At 41.5% G+C, this 14,783-nt stretch overlaps 1 protein-coding gene across 5 annotated transcripts in view; it reads right to left on the bottom strand.

The window, feature by feature from the left end:
• Nucleotides 1-13,708, bottom strand: part of Mbnl3 (muscleblind like splicing regulator 3) — a 100,570-nt gene extending 86,862 nt beyond the window's left edge. Inside the window, exons 1-2 of one of the 5 annotated variants that reach the window (XM_035450162.1) lie at nt 12,284-12,460; nt 9,569-9,642 (exon numbers count right to left, since the gene is read on the bottom strand). In XM_035450162.1, the coding sequence (XP_035306053.1) occupies nt 9,569-9,642; nt 12,284-12,371 (162 nt within the window). In that variant the 5' untranslated portion in view covers nt 12,372-12,460. Of the gene's footprint in view, nt 1-9,568; nt 9,643-12,283; nt 12,461-13,235; nt 13,365-13,579 lie in introns of those variants that run through there. The other 4 variants (XM_035450163.1, XM_027432094.2, XM_035450165.1 and 1 more) reach the window with 4 other exon arrangements.
• Between the last annotated feature and the right edge of the window lie 1,075 nt (nt 13,709-14,783).

Here is a 14,783-nt window from a genome sequence, read left to right as displayed (position 1 = left end):
TTGGTACCTCTGCAATAACCTCAAAGATGTGAGTTTTTAATGGTTGTGGTGATTCACACCTATAACCTCAGCACCTGAGAGGTAAAGGAAGATAAGGAGTTAGTCTCCAAACCATTAGGAAAATATGAGATAAATACGAAAGTGTTGTTTGCATGGGAGATGTATGTAAAAGGTACGGAAAGACTTGTGGGTATAGTTTTGAGCCTAGTATGTACTAGACAACAAAGAGAATACCTGATCGGTAGGACAAATCATATTTCATACTAAAAGAAATTTTGTCATAAGAAAATTAAAGTACCTAGCAGACCATCTGGCACACAGTAATTGTTCAATAAATGTCAGTTGACTCTGAATAAACACCTATTACAGGACATTTTTATTGGGTGTGAAAATGGGGGTTCAAATTTTATTCCTATATATAAACTCCTGCCTACAGATATTAAAATTGATTTAAAAGTCTAATACATTCCTGGAGGTGAAGGTGGCTGTAAACGCTGGTTCTCCTGCCACCCAAGTGTTCCAAAATCACCGGCCTGAGCCTGGCAGCACAGAGAATGGTCAGGGAAGACTCAGGCTCTAGTATCTACAGTCAAGTGGTTACATTCTCTACCAGTATCAACACCAAGCAAGTCAGGAGAGGATCTGAGCAGCACAGAAATAATGACTGTTGATTTTATTTGCTGACTTCCTATCCCAAATGTGTCCTACTCTGGACAAGGAAAGGAAATCTCTTAACTTTAGAAACATGCTTCACAAGAATTTCTTGGATTCTGGAGAAACCCAACTATAAAAAGAAAGCCTGCCATTTTGAAAGAGGTTTTCATTTTGGTTTGCTTTGGTTTTTCTTGTTTTATTTATCTAAGATGAGGATATGAGCAAGGGTATCCTACTAGCTGAGATATCAGGTTTTGTTTTTCTCATGCCCAACCCTGCTGGCTGCAATTATTGGATGACACTCTCTCACAACAGCTCACAAAATATCCACTAACCATAATACCAACCTCAGAATATTCTTTTTTCTAGAAAAGTGCAACACAAATGAAGAATGTAGTATACAGAATGGCGCAAAAAACTAGCAAACCTTGCACCCCCTTTCTTCTTCCTCCATTCTAGAAGGCAATTAGTCTCATTAACTACTGAGGTTAGTCACTACTCACAATAAACAAACTCACCTGTCAAAGGCTTGGAGGTCTGTGTACACTTTAAAATTCCAAATGTAATTTGTAAGGAATATTTCACACCAGATCACAGTACCATTTTTAAACATAATGAGAAAAAACTAGAATATGTTACATGAATGATGTAACGGCTTTTGGTACACCCTGTAAAAACTTTTGCTTCTCACTATTAATTTGCCAGATGGTCCATAACAACACTCCCAGAAGCCAAAGAAAAAACATAACTGATACCCAAATCAATGACTAAGCTTGTCTGCCTAAAATGCATAACCAACTATATACTTGCTGGACTGAAGTTTTTGAATAACTCTCATTTAAGTTCCACTTATTCAACCTACTCTGTGAATGTTGCTGGTGGTAAAAGAGATAGTAGAAGCAAAGGTGACTGCTGGTCCCAAACATATGTAATTTTACTTTCTAAAAATAACTTTAACTCATAGAATAAGAAAAATGCCACTAATAAGGTCTGGAAATGCAACTCACTCATCAATATATTTTAGTTTTTTATCATTGTAAATAAAAATAGCATATACAATGCTTTGTTATGATAGCTTAACCACTATGGTGGTATTTTTACATAGCATTTCATAAATTGATTGCAAATTACACAATGATTAGATGTATGTCTTTTTCTATTCCTAAACTTCAATTGTAGCATTTCTAAGGAGGGAGTTAAAAACTAATTTATAATCACAGAGTTTAGGTGCTAACTCATCAATGCCAAGATTTTATTTTCAGGACTATCACTTGAGTTTAACAATTCCATGTGTGTGATGAAAGACCAGTTGCCTTTCAAATCCTCAGATCTGAGAAGTCAGCACTGCTCTAAGGCTCTAAAGGGTACTCATAGGAAGAGGCCTTTGAGGATGAATTCAGTACATCCAGAACAGAGAAAGCATTTGACAGCATAGGGAGAGAATGTGGCCACAGATGTAGAGAGGGTGAAAACAAGATATATATGATCCCATCAGTGAAACAACAGTACTCTTTCTGGAAGACAACATTTTCATCCAACAACGATCTGACCCAATGGAATACAACCAGAGTGTGCAAACATCTAAGGATGATTCAAATCTCACGCTGGATTACATTCAGTGCTTAAAGTCATACATGGCCAAGGGAGTAATTCTTTTTCATATTCTTAATTACTGGGCTTTAATTACTGGAAAGGCAATGTGGTTATTTTCTTCCTTTTTTGAACAATCATTCCCATGAATATCTTAGGTTTTTGGAAACAGAAACATCAGCTACCAAAGACTTAATCAACATCCCTCAGTATGTCGTCACCAAAGCCCCCAGCATCTCTTGATCACCATCTCCTCAATAATTCAAAAGGAAACATATATTCTGACCTAGTTTGAATTAACATATCCTAAAACACTGACTTGTAAACTTTTTGTTGCTAGCAACAGATAGTAATAAATACATTTATATTCTAACTCAATACTCATGCGCATGAATTTGAAGTAAATCTCACCCAAAATGCCTAAGTTCATTAGATAATGCCCTGATATTTTCTTATCATCCATTGTATGCAATTTTGTTCTGAAGGGATGATAACTGCAACTGACATGCATTTCATTGTATGCTGATCAGTCATTTCTTGACACTTTAAAACTACAAGGATAGGACAAATGGGCAAACAGAATACGGAAATATCATACCCAAATATAGCAGGTGAAATCTTCACATTTTGTCACCAGTAATTCAGACTGAAATAACTTGAACCTTAAAATATTATGTTTTTAGATTACCTGTACACCAGGAGTTTGCTAAGCAAAACAATGTGAAGGAAATGGAAGACATATTTACATTTGTAGAGCAAGCTACCTCTAAGGTTTTGGGATCACTTCTTAAATGCAGCCATGTTGTTAATTATGCATGAATGTAATATTCAGGTCAATGGAATATCTACTTGGGAAAACTTTGTTGGCTTTTAGCCCAAAATAGTTTATAAGTAAGAATATTGTCATTAATTCAAGCTAGCAAAACATTAGTGATTCATAACATTTATTTTTTATTCATAACATTTCAATTCAATTTTTAAATAATAAAAGCATGTTTTGACACATATCTTTTTATTTCACCATTCACTTTTTTGCTTAAAAATCTAATAACAACCATAATGGCTATAGTTTATTTGTAGAGCATTCAAAACTGCAAAATCCTTTTCATTTTTGTTAACTGTAATGACCAGCAATCCCTCGATTACCGAATATTTTAAAGGTATATGATGACATTTGCCAGACTCAAAACAGAAACTTAATATTTGGTTTGTTCTGCATGTGACAGATTACTCAATCCTGTGAAGAAATCCAGGTGTCTGGCCTTCAGTGATTGCCTGTATTTGAGAGCTCCAGATCACTCTTTCTACCCCCCTCCAAGTTTGGAAGATATAAAAGAACTTTAATTTCAAGTGAAAGAACAAGCCAAGTTTTGGGGTGGGGGAGTGCCACACAACTGTTTTCATGTGGATGTACCTACTAAATGAACTCAACAGATGTTTATCTTTTATAAACATTGAACTAGTCAGCAAATTGGAGGCTTAACAAGCTAAGGGGAGTGAAGGACAGGCCAGGAAGTCAGTGATTCCTAGATGTGAACTCAGCCTTGGTCTTAATTCTGTTTTTGCTCTAAATCAATGCCAAGTTCTTCACACTTCAGCTGGTTTACAGCAGGCAAGAATTACAGAAGACAAAACTGTTTCCTGGAGATGTTATGGGTTAAATGGTTACTGTTACAGCCCCCAACGTATTTCCACAAAAGCTAAAGCATGCTTTATGAATATTATTAACCTTTATTATATAAGGAGTTAACATACAATGTGTATACCTGCTGGTACCTTTCAAGAGAGACCTTGAAAGAGGCCATTCTTTTCTGACTTCTTGTCTATATCAACCAATTAGGAAACTCAATCATGCGATATTACAAGTTTTTAAAGCAGCTCTAACACCTTCTAGCTGAGCATTTTCAGGCAGGTAACGGGCAGTTAGGGGCCTACAACTTTACTGGACCTCTATGCACTGATAACATAAAAGAAATATCCTCCTGGTCCAAGACCCTGTTTGACAACTTAAGGGAAAGACTTAGCATGTTCCTGTCAAGAAAAGAGGCCCCATTCCCTATACCATGGGCCCCACCTCCATAGGGAACTCTGCCCTCCCTGCTCTGGGCAATTGAAAAGGTAAAATGCAGTTTCACTTTCTCCCTAGCACTTCATGAAAAAGGACTAGCCCCTTCTTGGCATTTAATGAATGGTCTTCTCCCCCTGGATTTGGACTGTGGGTCCTTCCAGCCAGTCATTAACTAGCAGGAAATGCCCTCCTTAGCAATCACTATTGTGTAAATAAAGTCATAAACTTTTGGAGGCCAGTGCAATCCCAGACCCCAAAGCTGCACATGTCAGGGTAAAAAAAAAATCTTGATTGTAAAAGCACTGCCTTCCAAATTAAACTCAAACCACATGATTCAGTCCATAAAATATACAAAATATGCAGTCCAGTGACAGATTTATTGTGGCCTTACAGAATAAAGAAAAAAAAACTCTATATGGAAAACACAGCTACTTTTGACCCAAGCAGCCCTCAAACAGGAAGTTTAAAGCCAATCAGCCAGCTGGGGCCTCACTTAGTTATGAAGGAGACCAGGGCAACCAGCATTTCCTGTCATTGCTTGTCACCATTTTAAGCACTTTTATTTGAATTGTTTTCTTAGATAACTAAAAATATTTCTGAGATTTCTTTGAGAAAAGACAATAAGAAGGGCTAATGTATGAACCATGACTGAAATGAAAAATGTAACTTCCAAAATATACCACTTAGCAGAGGTATACTGTCTGTCATTTGGACATTTTGCTGCATTTTAATGAATGCTAGACTTGTAGGTAAATTAGTAAAAGTATTTAGAGTCAAATGCTAGAACCCCTGATATTGCCTAGCTGTTTCCTGTTAATTCAGGATCAGCATTATGCAGGATAGTTTCCACACACCTCATCAGTAGGTATCAGAAGTTGCAGACTATAGCATCATCACAGGAAATAAGTTCCTATTGTTTTTCTTACTCTCTTGTGAATCATCTTCATCATCATAATTGTTGTCATTCTACAAAATGACTTGTGCAGAGTTATGTTTATATATGAGAGCTATCTAACTGAATCATGTTGTAGATCATTATTAAGATTATGAAAACCAGGTGTTGGTGACACACGCCTTTAATCCCAGCACACGGGAGGCAGAGGCAGGCGGATCTCTGTGAGTTCGAGACCAGCCTGGTCTACAGAGTGAGTTCCAGGACAGGTTCCAAAGCCACAGAGGAACCCTGTCTCGGGAAGAAAAAAAAGAAAAAAGAAAACCATACTATTCTATTCACAAAATACAGAGGTATTCTTATTTTTTCCCAGCATGGTGAAATGCAATGTACATTTTCCTAGCTAGTCAAGTTCTTAATCACAAGAATTGGTGGGGGGGGGGGGCAAGTTTAAGTAATACAGGAAAAATATTTTGCCTTGCTATTATTACTACAAAGAATTTTTCAGTATATCCAAATGAGTTTCTCCATAGAACAAAGTTTATCTTTTTGAGAAAGAGGATTTATACATAATAAAGGGGCAGCCAGTTGATCTAAAGTCCTGCTAAGCAGGACAGTGGTGGCACACACCTTTAATTCCAGCCCTAGGGAAGTAGAAACAGGAGGATCTCTCTGAGTTTGATGCCAGCCTGATCTGCAGAGCAAGTTCCAGGACAGCCAGAGCTACACTGAAACCGTGTCTCAAAAAACAAAACAAAAAGTCTTGCTAAAACCTACAGTTTTCTCCAAAAATGCCTTCCTTTGAGGGCCATGTCAATCTGAATTCAGCCTCAAGCTTACCTTAAAACTATACTGACATAGGATCTGTCTGTAGCTGAGGCCACTACTCTAGATATTCACAGAACAGAACAAGTTACACAGGCTCAGAATCCCAGCAGCCCCCGCCCCCAAATCGTTTTGAATTTGAAACTTGTAGGCATAAAATACAGCTATCTACATAAGGTGCACTATGTTTCAGTTTGTACTTCTGGGTGAATAAGGTTTACTTTATGCTGTCCAAGTACTTGGCTAGGAGGCTGGCAGGATATTGACAGAAATGAATTAGGAGTTTAAAATTCTCAAAAATTGCTGTTGAGAAGAAACAGTTCCCCCACCTTCTTTGGGATTCTCATCATATACAGACAGCAAGAATTTTCAGAAACATCAATGAGCATTTTAACAACAGCATCTACAATCACACAACTGACTGAACGGGCACCTACAAAGACAAACTCCTGACTCCAGTATGGAGGTGAAGTGTGAGCCCTACCTTCATGCCTTGGGTCTAACACTTTTTGTGCTTTCTTTTAAAAAATACAGAACACATTAATTGTACAAAATGACAGATTTCACTACTATACTTTTATACATGTGTAAAATGAATTAGTGTATATTCATCCCTCTTACCCTCTTATTCATACTCCTTTCCCCAATTCCTTTCCTCTTTCCCAATTAGTATCCCAAGTACTTTCACACTTTTTTCCTAGATTACACATCTCATCTTTTCTAAAAACTTATTTTTATTATTTTGAATTATGAGTATGCATCATGAATGGTGGATGTGTGCACTACAGTGCAGGTGCCTGAGGGGGCCAGAGGTGTTTGTTAGCTACCTGATGTGGTTACAGGTAACCAAACACATGTCCTCTACAAGAGCAGTATGTGCTCTTATCCACTGAACCATCTCTCCAGCCCCATACAAACCTAATCTTAATAAAGCAACTGATTCATTATCTCCATTTGTAAAGTAAAATAACTAATGAATCCTCCCTCCCTCTCTACCTCCCTCCCTCCCTTCCTCCCTCTCTCTCTCTCACATGTGACCATTTGTTCTGCTTTTGGTTGTTTTGTCCATGAAGGTAGAAGACTAAAAACATAAAAGGTTAAATACAAGCTTTTCACTGTTTTCCAACAAGATATCCCTCCCACCATGGTCTCCAATATACTGTTATGTAATTTTTCATATTGCCACATAAGGAAAACTGCAAGAGCTCGACCTAAAAAAAGAGTCCTCTGGGCACAAAAGATGTTTGTAGAGGATCAGAAATGGCAGCTCCTGTCCCTTCTGTGAGGGCTTTGCTTTCTGGATACAGTAAAAAAGAGACACCATTCACACCTATATCTTGATAAATAGAAACTCAAGCAAATCCAACCTGCAATTGAACAGTATCTGAAAAGGAAAGTGTTCAGTATCCTTGTCATATTTCACCTGTGCCTGAGTCACTTTCTAAAATACATATGACTGGAAGCACCTGAGTAACAGTATATATTTTAGTTCTTCCTTTTAATCTGTGGAGCCAGTTAAAGAGAACTGTATCTACATAGCTTCATGATGAAGATGATTTGGCTGGGATGCAAAGGATGAACATTAAATGTAATTTCAGGTAACAGGAAGACAGCAGTTAGCTTTAAGGTCACTCTTTAGGTCTCATCTTAAAAGCTGCTTTTGAATGCTTATCCCTGGGCTCATTTTTAGTCACCAGTATGGCCCTCAGCAAGACATTCAACAAAATATAAACTGTGCTCAGTTTCTCTTAATAAAAACAGAAGCATTACTAAAATCATAGGGAAATGTCCAAAAAAGGCAAGAGAAAATTAGAAATATCAATCTATTCTTTCATTTACAAAAACCTTTACCTAGAAGAGAAAGCACCCAGGAGATAAGGGAACTCTTTCCATTAGCCTACATACCAAGGAGATGATGGTACATTCAAGGACACCGGAATGAGCCTAAGGGAGTCTTCCCCAAGTTCCCATATGAATGTAGGCAGCCAAGAAGCTTAGAGTTCTCAGAATTAGATGGGGACACCCTAAAACCAATATGAAGAACCCAACATGGAAAACCCAATCCAGCCACCCATCAGTCTCTAGAATGCTCACATGACTTGACAAGGAAATCAAATAGCATGGCAGAATTCTTCAGTGTCAACTACCTGCATTTCCATCTAGACTGCCCTTTTTCAGTTGTAGGCATTCTCTTTCTGGCCACACAAATGCACTCACTGTACAGGTATAAAATTAACTCCTACCAAAAATCATAAACAAATCACTTTTACTTGTGAGCCAACTTAATGCTGATGCAAGAAGTACTTGAGAGTGGGACATAATATTTTAAAAAGCATGACTAATTGAGTCTTAAATTTCGAATCTGGATCCTCTTCCCCTGAACTTTTTTCTTTTCATGGTTGTTACAAAGGGTTTTGAGAAGCTGGGCATGGTGATGCATGACTGTAGTCCCAGCTACTTAGGAGACTGAAGGAGTAGAATCATTTAAGCCTAGGAGTTTGAAATTAGTTTTGGGAAAACAGCGAGGCCCTGTATCCACTACATTTCATAAAAATAAGTTCTGGGATCAAATGATTCTAACACTAGTTACATAGAAAAATAAAAAAAAAATCTACACACACTCAAATCAAGTGTCTTTTCATTGTTGTTTCCTCTTTAGTTCTAAGAAATGCACTCTGTTTCTGAAAGTGCACTGCCTAGACTTAAACGTTTCTAAGCAACAGAAACACACCATTCATATCAAATATTGGCTATAATTTATTTCAATCTGTTTTTCTCTCATTCCCCCTTGGAAAAATACTATAAAATAAGTATTTTTCTATATTTCAGGGAGAAATCAGTGCGTAACTGCAAATATTGTTCTTAATTGAACACAAATTTAAACTTTGTGTTCAAATTTCTGCTTCCATCTCTATTCCCAAACAACCGTGGAATACTTGTATTTCTGAAACAAAAATATGGTCACATCTTGTATATTCCCCATCAATCTTTTAAAGGCAACATCTTTCAATTTAATAGCAACCAAAAATAATAATGGGTTTACACTGTGTCTTTTTAAAAAGGACTATAAAAATGTTTTCTGCTCCCTCTTAGGTCATTAGCATCTGATAACGTAATTTTATTGTATTTGTCCTAATTCTCAATGCTGTCTTTTCTAGCATGGTCCCTTGGTTGTCATGAAGCCAGATATAAGTATCCATATATCTATACAACCATCAAGTTCCCTATAGATCTGAAAGTCTACATTAATATAAATTCAATTGCTTCTACTTGCTCACAATTTATGTTTGTTTGTTGCTTGGTTACTTGACAGTGGAACTACTTGCACCCAGACACAGTTTGTTATCTTAGAATGAAAAGATTCACCTCATTTTATGTGAAACTTGGCTCTCTATTTGTGAAATGAGTATACCTAGGAAGAAGCAGAAAATCTCACAGAGAAATATAATTTCTGATTTCTATTTCTTTACTATCACATGCATTTATATTCTAAACCCATCTGTTTAATCACAGTCATGACCCAAAAGCCTGGCACATACCTGTAATTCAAGCCTCAGAAAGCTGAGCAGTAAGAGTAAGAATTCAAGGTGAGTCTGGGCTACACAGTGAGACCCTGTCTCAAAATAACAAAAACAAAAAATATCAACAATATGGAAGCATCTTTATGAAGTAAAAGTGGTTGCAACCTGCATCTCTTTCAGATTCTTGAGCATTTTAACATGGCAGTGGCCATTATTTTACTTTAACAACAGGACAGGATCAAGTTACTTGTCCAACATGCACTGTAACTTATTCTCTACATTTCCCAAATCCCCGTTTGTTATACTAGCAGACAGAACCTTTTATTTCAAAAGAAAATTTCTGCCACCTTCTTGACTTTTATTTCACTAGAAGCAGGGAACATGTAAAATTTTATGAATGAATATCTTCATCACTTTAAGGCTTACCACTCCCCCCTTTCCTAGATGCACAGACAGCTCAATGGAGAACAGAACTGTACTTCAAGCTATATTGTCAACATCTGCACAACAGCCAAGAGCTTGTCACCGTTCCAGCAGTGTGTAGTACTGTGCAGCCACTCAAAAGACAAAACCTTTTTTATTTCTGAGCTGCTTTTTTTCTTTTTCATTGTGTAAAGCTGGACAGATAATAATACACCTACTGGCAAAAAGGAAAACTTTCACAAGTTCCTGGAAGCACAATGAGAGGCAAAAGAACCCATTTGAGGCAAGCAGAATGCAATTAGGAAAATGTACACTGTAATCCACTTTACATTTTAGGTTCCTGCAAGTGTACAAAAAGGGCTTTCTTTTTAAATTAAAAGCTGTGCCCAAAATCTGTTCTTTTGTGAATTTATAGACTGCCTTTTTCTATACAGTTCAACATTTATTAAACCCCTATATGTGCAAAACATTATTTAGCTATAAGATGGGTACAAATACAACCACAAGGCTACTTTGGCTACCGGCTCATAGTCATAGGTTTTATCCTCCTTAAAAAGAAGCTATTATGAAATGCCTGGAGAAGACAGTTGAGGAAAAGCCATTTTACAACAGTCCTGGGACTCATTATGCATTCTTAAAGCAGCAAGGGAAATCAGAGAAATGAAGTGGTTCTTACAAACAGAGTGAAACATGCAGTAACCACCTCTAGGCCAGCCTGCACCAATTCTCTGACACAAGCAGTTTTCCAACAGGCCTTCACTCATATTTCACAGTCTCCAGTTTCATTCCTATAGAAAGCAGCAGAACAGTAACTGGGGCACGTTCTAACACCTCTGATGATCTGGTCCCAAGGTTTAATACTCTCACTTTTAAAAATGATGTCTTTGTGTCAGTCATTCAGCCCTACAGCAGCACACACAGACGTGAAGTTTACAGAAGGACCAAGTTTGGAATCATGAAAAATGAGACAAGCTGATTTTTGTCATCCCTCCATTCCAATATATATATATAATTATTGCTCTGCTTGTAGCACTTTCTTTTTCAAATGTTTTCCCTCCTTTCTAGTTTCTACTGCTTGGGAAAAGTAAAATGCACAGAGGAGGAGAAAAATTGTCAGCTGGATTACAGACAAAAGTCTATTTAGGCTATGTTTGGAGAAGTTTTTGTAAATATGAATCTATTTCCCCCAAAGCACCACAAAATCAAAAACCTTAAATTGATTTAGTAGTTATTGTTCATTAAGGACTAAATCTGTATACACAAAAGAGAAAATGTGACTATAATCAGAAAAAAGCCAAAGCCTCTGGTAAGGCTCGCTGTCAATATGCCTTTCATCAGAAGGAGGAACTAGCTGGATAAATTATGTTTAGCGTTGGTGTCTAATTATTCGTTCAGGTATATCACCAGTCTGTTTTCCAACCACTCGATCAGTCATCACCCAAAGACTTACTAATTAAACCAAGACGCCAGCACTGTGATAAATCACCAATCATTTCAAAGTTAAATCCTGCAGCAGCTTTATTTTAATTGATGGTTTCCCAGGAACTTTGCATACACATATGGAGAGGCTGTAGGATCAGAAGCCAGTTTATAAATAGCAATTAAGAACATCAAGAAGAAAAGAACTTCCTAAAAACACATTCGGACAAAAAAAATCACATATATATGTATGTATGTTTGTGTGCACACTTATCAATAAACAGTGTTCTGAAAAACACAAAGTAGGTCTAGCATAACCATTACAGAACACCTCTACTAATAGTCTGTTAAACTTCAAAAGTACCCTGTTTTTAATTTTATTTTTTCATAGAAGCATACTGTCTGAGTGCTAAAAAGTAAAATTACCCTTTATAATCTGCCCTACGACGTACTACTCTCATGCCCTTCAGCCCCAGGTGATAAAAGCAAGCCGTCCAAATGTATCGACCCAGGGCGGGGAGAGAAGCAATTCTGCTGCAGTCCTACTTAGGCATCCCATGGAAATGGGAAAGTTAGTTGTTGTTGAAAGCCTTTGCATGCCATGCCATGCAAGAAGTTCCTTTAAATTTAAGAGAGAGAGAGAACGAGAGCGAGAGAGAGACAGAGAGAGGCAGAGAGACAGAGAGAGACAGAGACAGAGCAAGAGAGACTGGAAGGTAGAAGGAAGGAGAGGAAAAAAGAGGAAAAGCAAAACTTAAAAAAGAAAAAACGCAACAAGTTGCAGTGTTAATTTTGCTTCTACTTGCCATTTCGCGGGAGTGGAAAAAGTTTTAAAAAGCATCGCGGTTCCCCGGCGTCCTAGCAAGGACCTCAACTCCTCTCCAGCCTTACCTTGTGTCGCTAGCGCAAACCCAAGAGGCTGAGGGGCCCGTGCTCTCCGTGGCAGCAGCAGGGGCAGAGGCAGCAAACAGCGGCACATGCCATCTGTTAGCGGGAGAAGCAAAAAGCAGCCCTGCCTGCCTGAGGTGGCCCCGGTGTCGCGGCGAGCCTTTAGCAGGGGTGTATAGTGGATGCCGCCATTTTAAAGCGAGGTTCCTGAAATCCTTAAATATAAGCAAATTCAAGGCCGCCCCACCTCCCGAACTTGGGGCTGGGACGTGCTACCCTACTGGCCCCCGAGTCGGCGCCAGCGGGGTCTGCAATGTCAAGTCCAGCAACAGGCACTAGGGACTCCTCCGAGGACCGAGAGCACAACCATTGAGGTGCCGCCATCTCCCCCCCCCGACTCCGTCCTCCCCTCCCCTCGGGTCCCCGCGCTCTCCCGCCCCGCGCTCCGGCTTGCGGCCCCGGAGAAGTGACTAGTTTGTGGCTAGCCCTCGGTGTACCCCTCCCCGCCGCCGCCGTCTCCTGCTCCCCCTCCCCGAGCCCCGTCCCGCGGGTGGCCGGCGGGCCGGCCGGTCGGCTGGAGGAGGGGCCCCGGGAGGCCAGCCTCCGTCCCCCCGCGCTCGCGCCCGCTTGGTTCAGTCCACTTGAGCACACCTCAGAGCGTCCCGGTCCCCTCGCGGCCGGCGCGACTCCCTCACGGGCGGGCGAGCGAGCGAGCGAGCGAGCGGCCCGGGGCGAGCGAGCAAGCTTTGGGCTCCCGCCCACGTTCGTCTTTGCCGCGGCGGCGACCCCGCTCTCACTCCCCCCTCACCTCACCCCATCCCCACCCCCCCCGCCACCGCCACCGCCACCCCCCCGGCAGGCACCGAAGCAAAAGAGCGTCCGGGATGGTGACGCCCGTACCCCTTCACCGTGTACCCTCCCCCGCAACAGACACACACAAAAAACTCCACCGTACCGGGCTCAGCCCAGCCTCTGGCCTCGCCACACACGGCGGCGGGGGACTCGCCGACGACTCGGGCGCTCCTCGGGGACAATTTCTTCTTTAGGCGCCAAAAGCCGCAAGTCGCGCCAAACTCCGTGAGGCAGCTCGAAAGCGGAGAGCCGTCCCTAACCGCCCTGCTCCTTCCCTCGCTCGCCCGCTCCCCGCTCGCCCGCCCGCTCGCCCGCTCGCTCCCCGCTTGCTCGCTCCGGGCCCCGCCCCGCCCGGCCAGGTAGTGCCACTCAGCCCGCGGTGGCCTTCGCCTTGGCCGCCGCCGCCGCCACCACCACCCCCCCAGCCACCCTCCAACTCAGCCTCACCTTGAGCGGGGAGCCACTCCAGACGCGTCTCGCTGGGACGGCGACACGCGCAGCAACTGAGGCGCCTCCTGGCCGATTCCCGCGCCGGCCCGGGACGGTCTTCCGCCTCCTCGCGGCTCGCGCGCAAAGAGCGCCAAAAAAAAAAAAAAAAAAAAGTGGCGCTCCTGCTCACGCTCCGAGTGGGGGCACCTTCTTCCTGGAGGGCGCGCTTTCGCGCTCCCGACCACGCACCGGGTGGGGGCACCTTCTTCCTGGAGGGCGCACTTGCGTCGTGAGACCTAGGCTTTGTGTGACTCCTACGTGCGCGCCCGCCGGCTTTTGCTTGCCCAGCGGACCGCCTCCGTGGGCTGTAGTCCTAGGGGGTGTGGCGCTTCTCCTCTCCAAAAAAAAAAAAAAAATAACACAAAACACAAAACAAACAAACAAACAACAACAACAAAAACCCCAGCCCGTCCCGAGCCCTCGGCCGAAGTGGCTTTTGTCACGTCCTTATTGACTGGGAGTAGGGGGTGCAAATCATAACGCTCGGGACACAAGAGCAAAGCTTTGGGGGAAGCGTGGACGTACCCTGGTGGGGAGCGCGAGCCGCCGCGAAAGTTTCTAGAGCTTCGGCGACGCAAGTGCGGATGAGAAAAGGCGGTGAGATAGATGGAGCGCGGAGCTCTAGGTTTCTAGAAACTTCCTAGACAGGTGAGGGCACGTGGGGAATTCGAAAATGACCTCCATCAACACACACATCGACTCGCACGGGGTTAAATTCGCGCCGTTTGCCTCCCTGGCTCTCCTCCCTTCCAACAACTCCAGGTCTTTTATTTCCCTGTAAGAATTTGAGAGAGGACAAATGGTAGAAGAAATGCTTCCCCTACTTCAGGGGAGTTTTACAGGGTAGGAGGAGCCCCGAGGTAAGGTTCGGGATACTTGTGAATGGAAAGTGGACAAAGCGAATGCCATTTTATACTTTGATTTTAAAAATGTGCATCTGGACATCTAAATTACAAGTTTCAATTTAATGCAAGCGTAATAAGAGCACCAGCTGTCTCTTAATTGGAGCCCCACAATAATAAGCGCGTGCTTTTATTTAATTTTATGAGGACAATTGTAGATGATAGCACACACATATGCAGGATCGTTGACGAGGCGCTCATAGCAATTCATGACTACTTTCCTGCATGCAGTTAACTGCTTCTGCCTAGAGTTCTTTGAG

Source organism: Cricetulus griseus, chromosome X, assembly GCF_003668045.3.
Source record: "Cricetulus griseus strain 17A/GY chromosome X, alternate assembly CriGri-PICRH-1.0, whole genome shotgun sequence".
NCBI classification, from domain to species: Eukaryota; Metazoa; Chordata; class Mammalia; order Rodentia; family Cricetidae; genus Cricetulus; species Cricetulus griseus.
The sequence above is the reverse complement of the archived record's forward strand: the minus strand, read 5'-3'. Positions and strand labels throughout refer to the sequence as shown.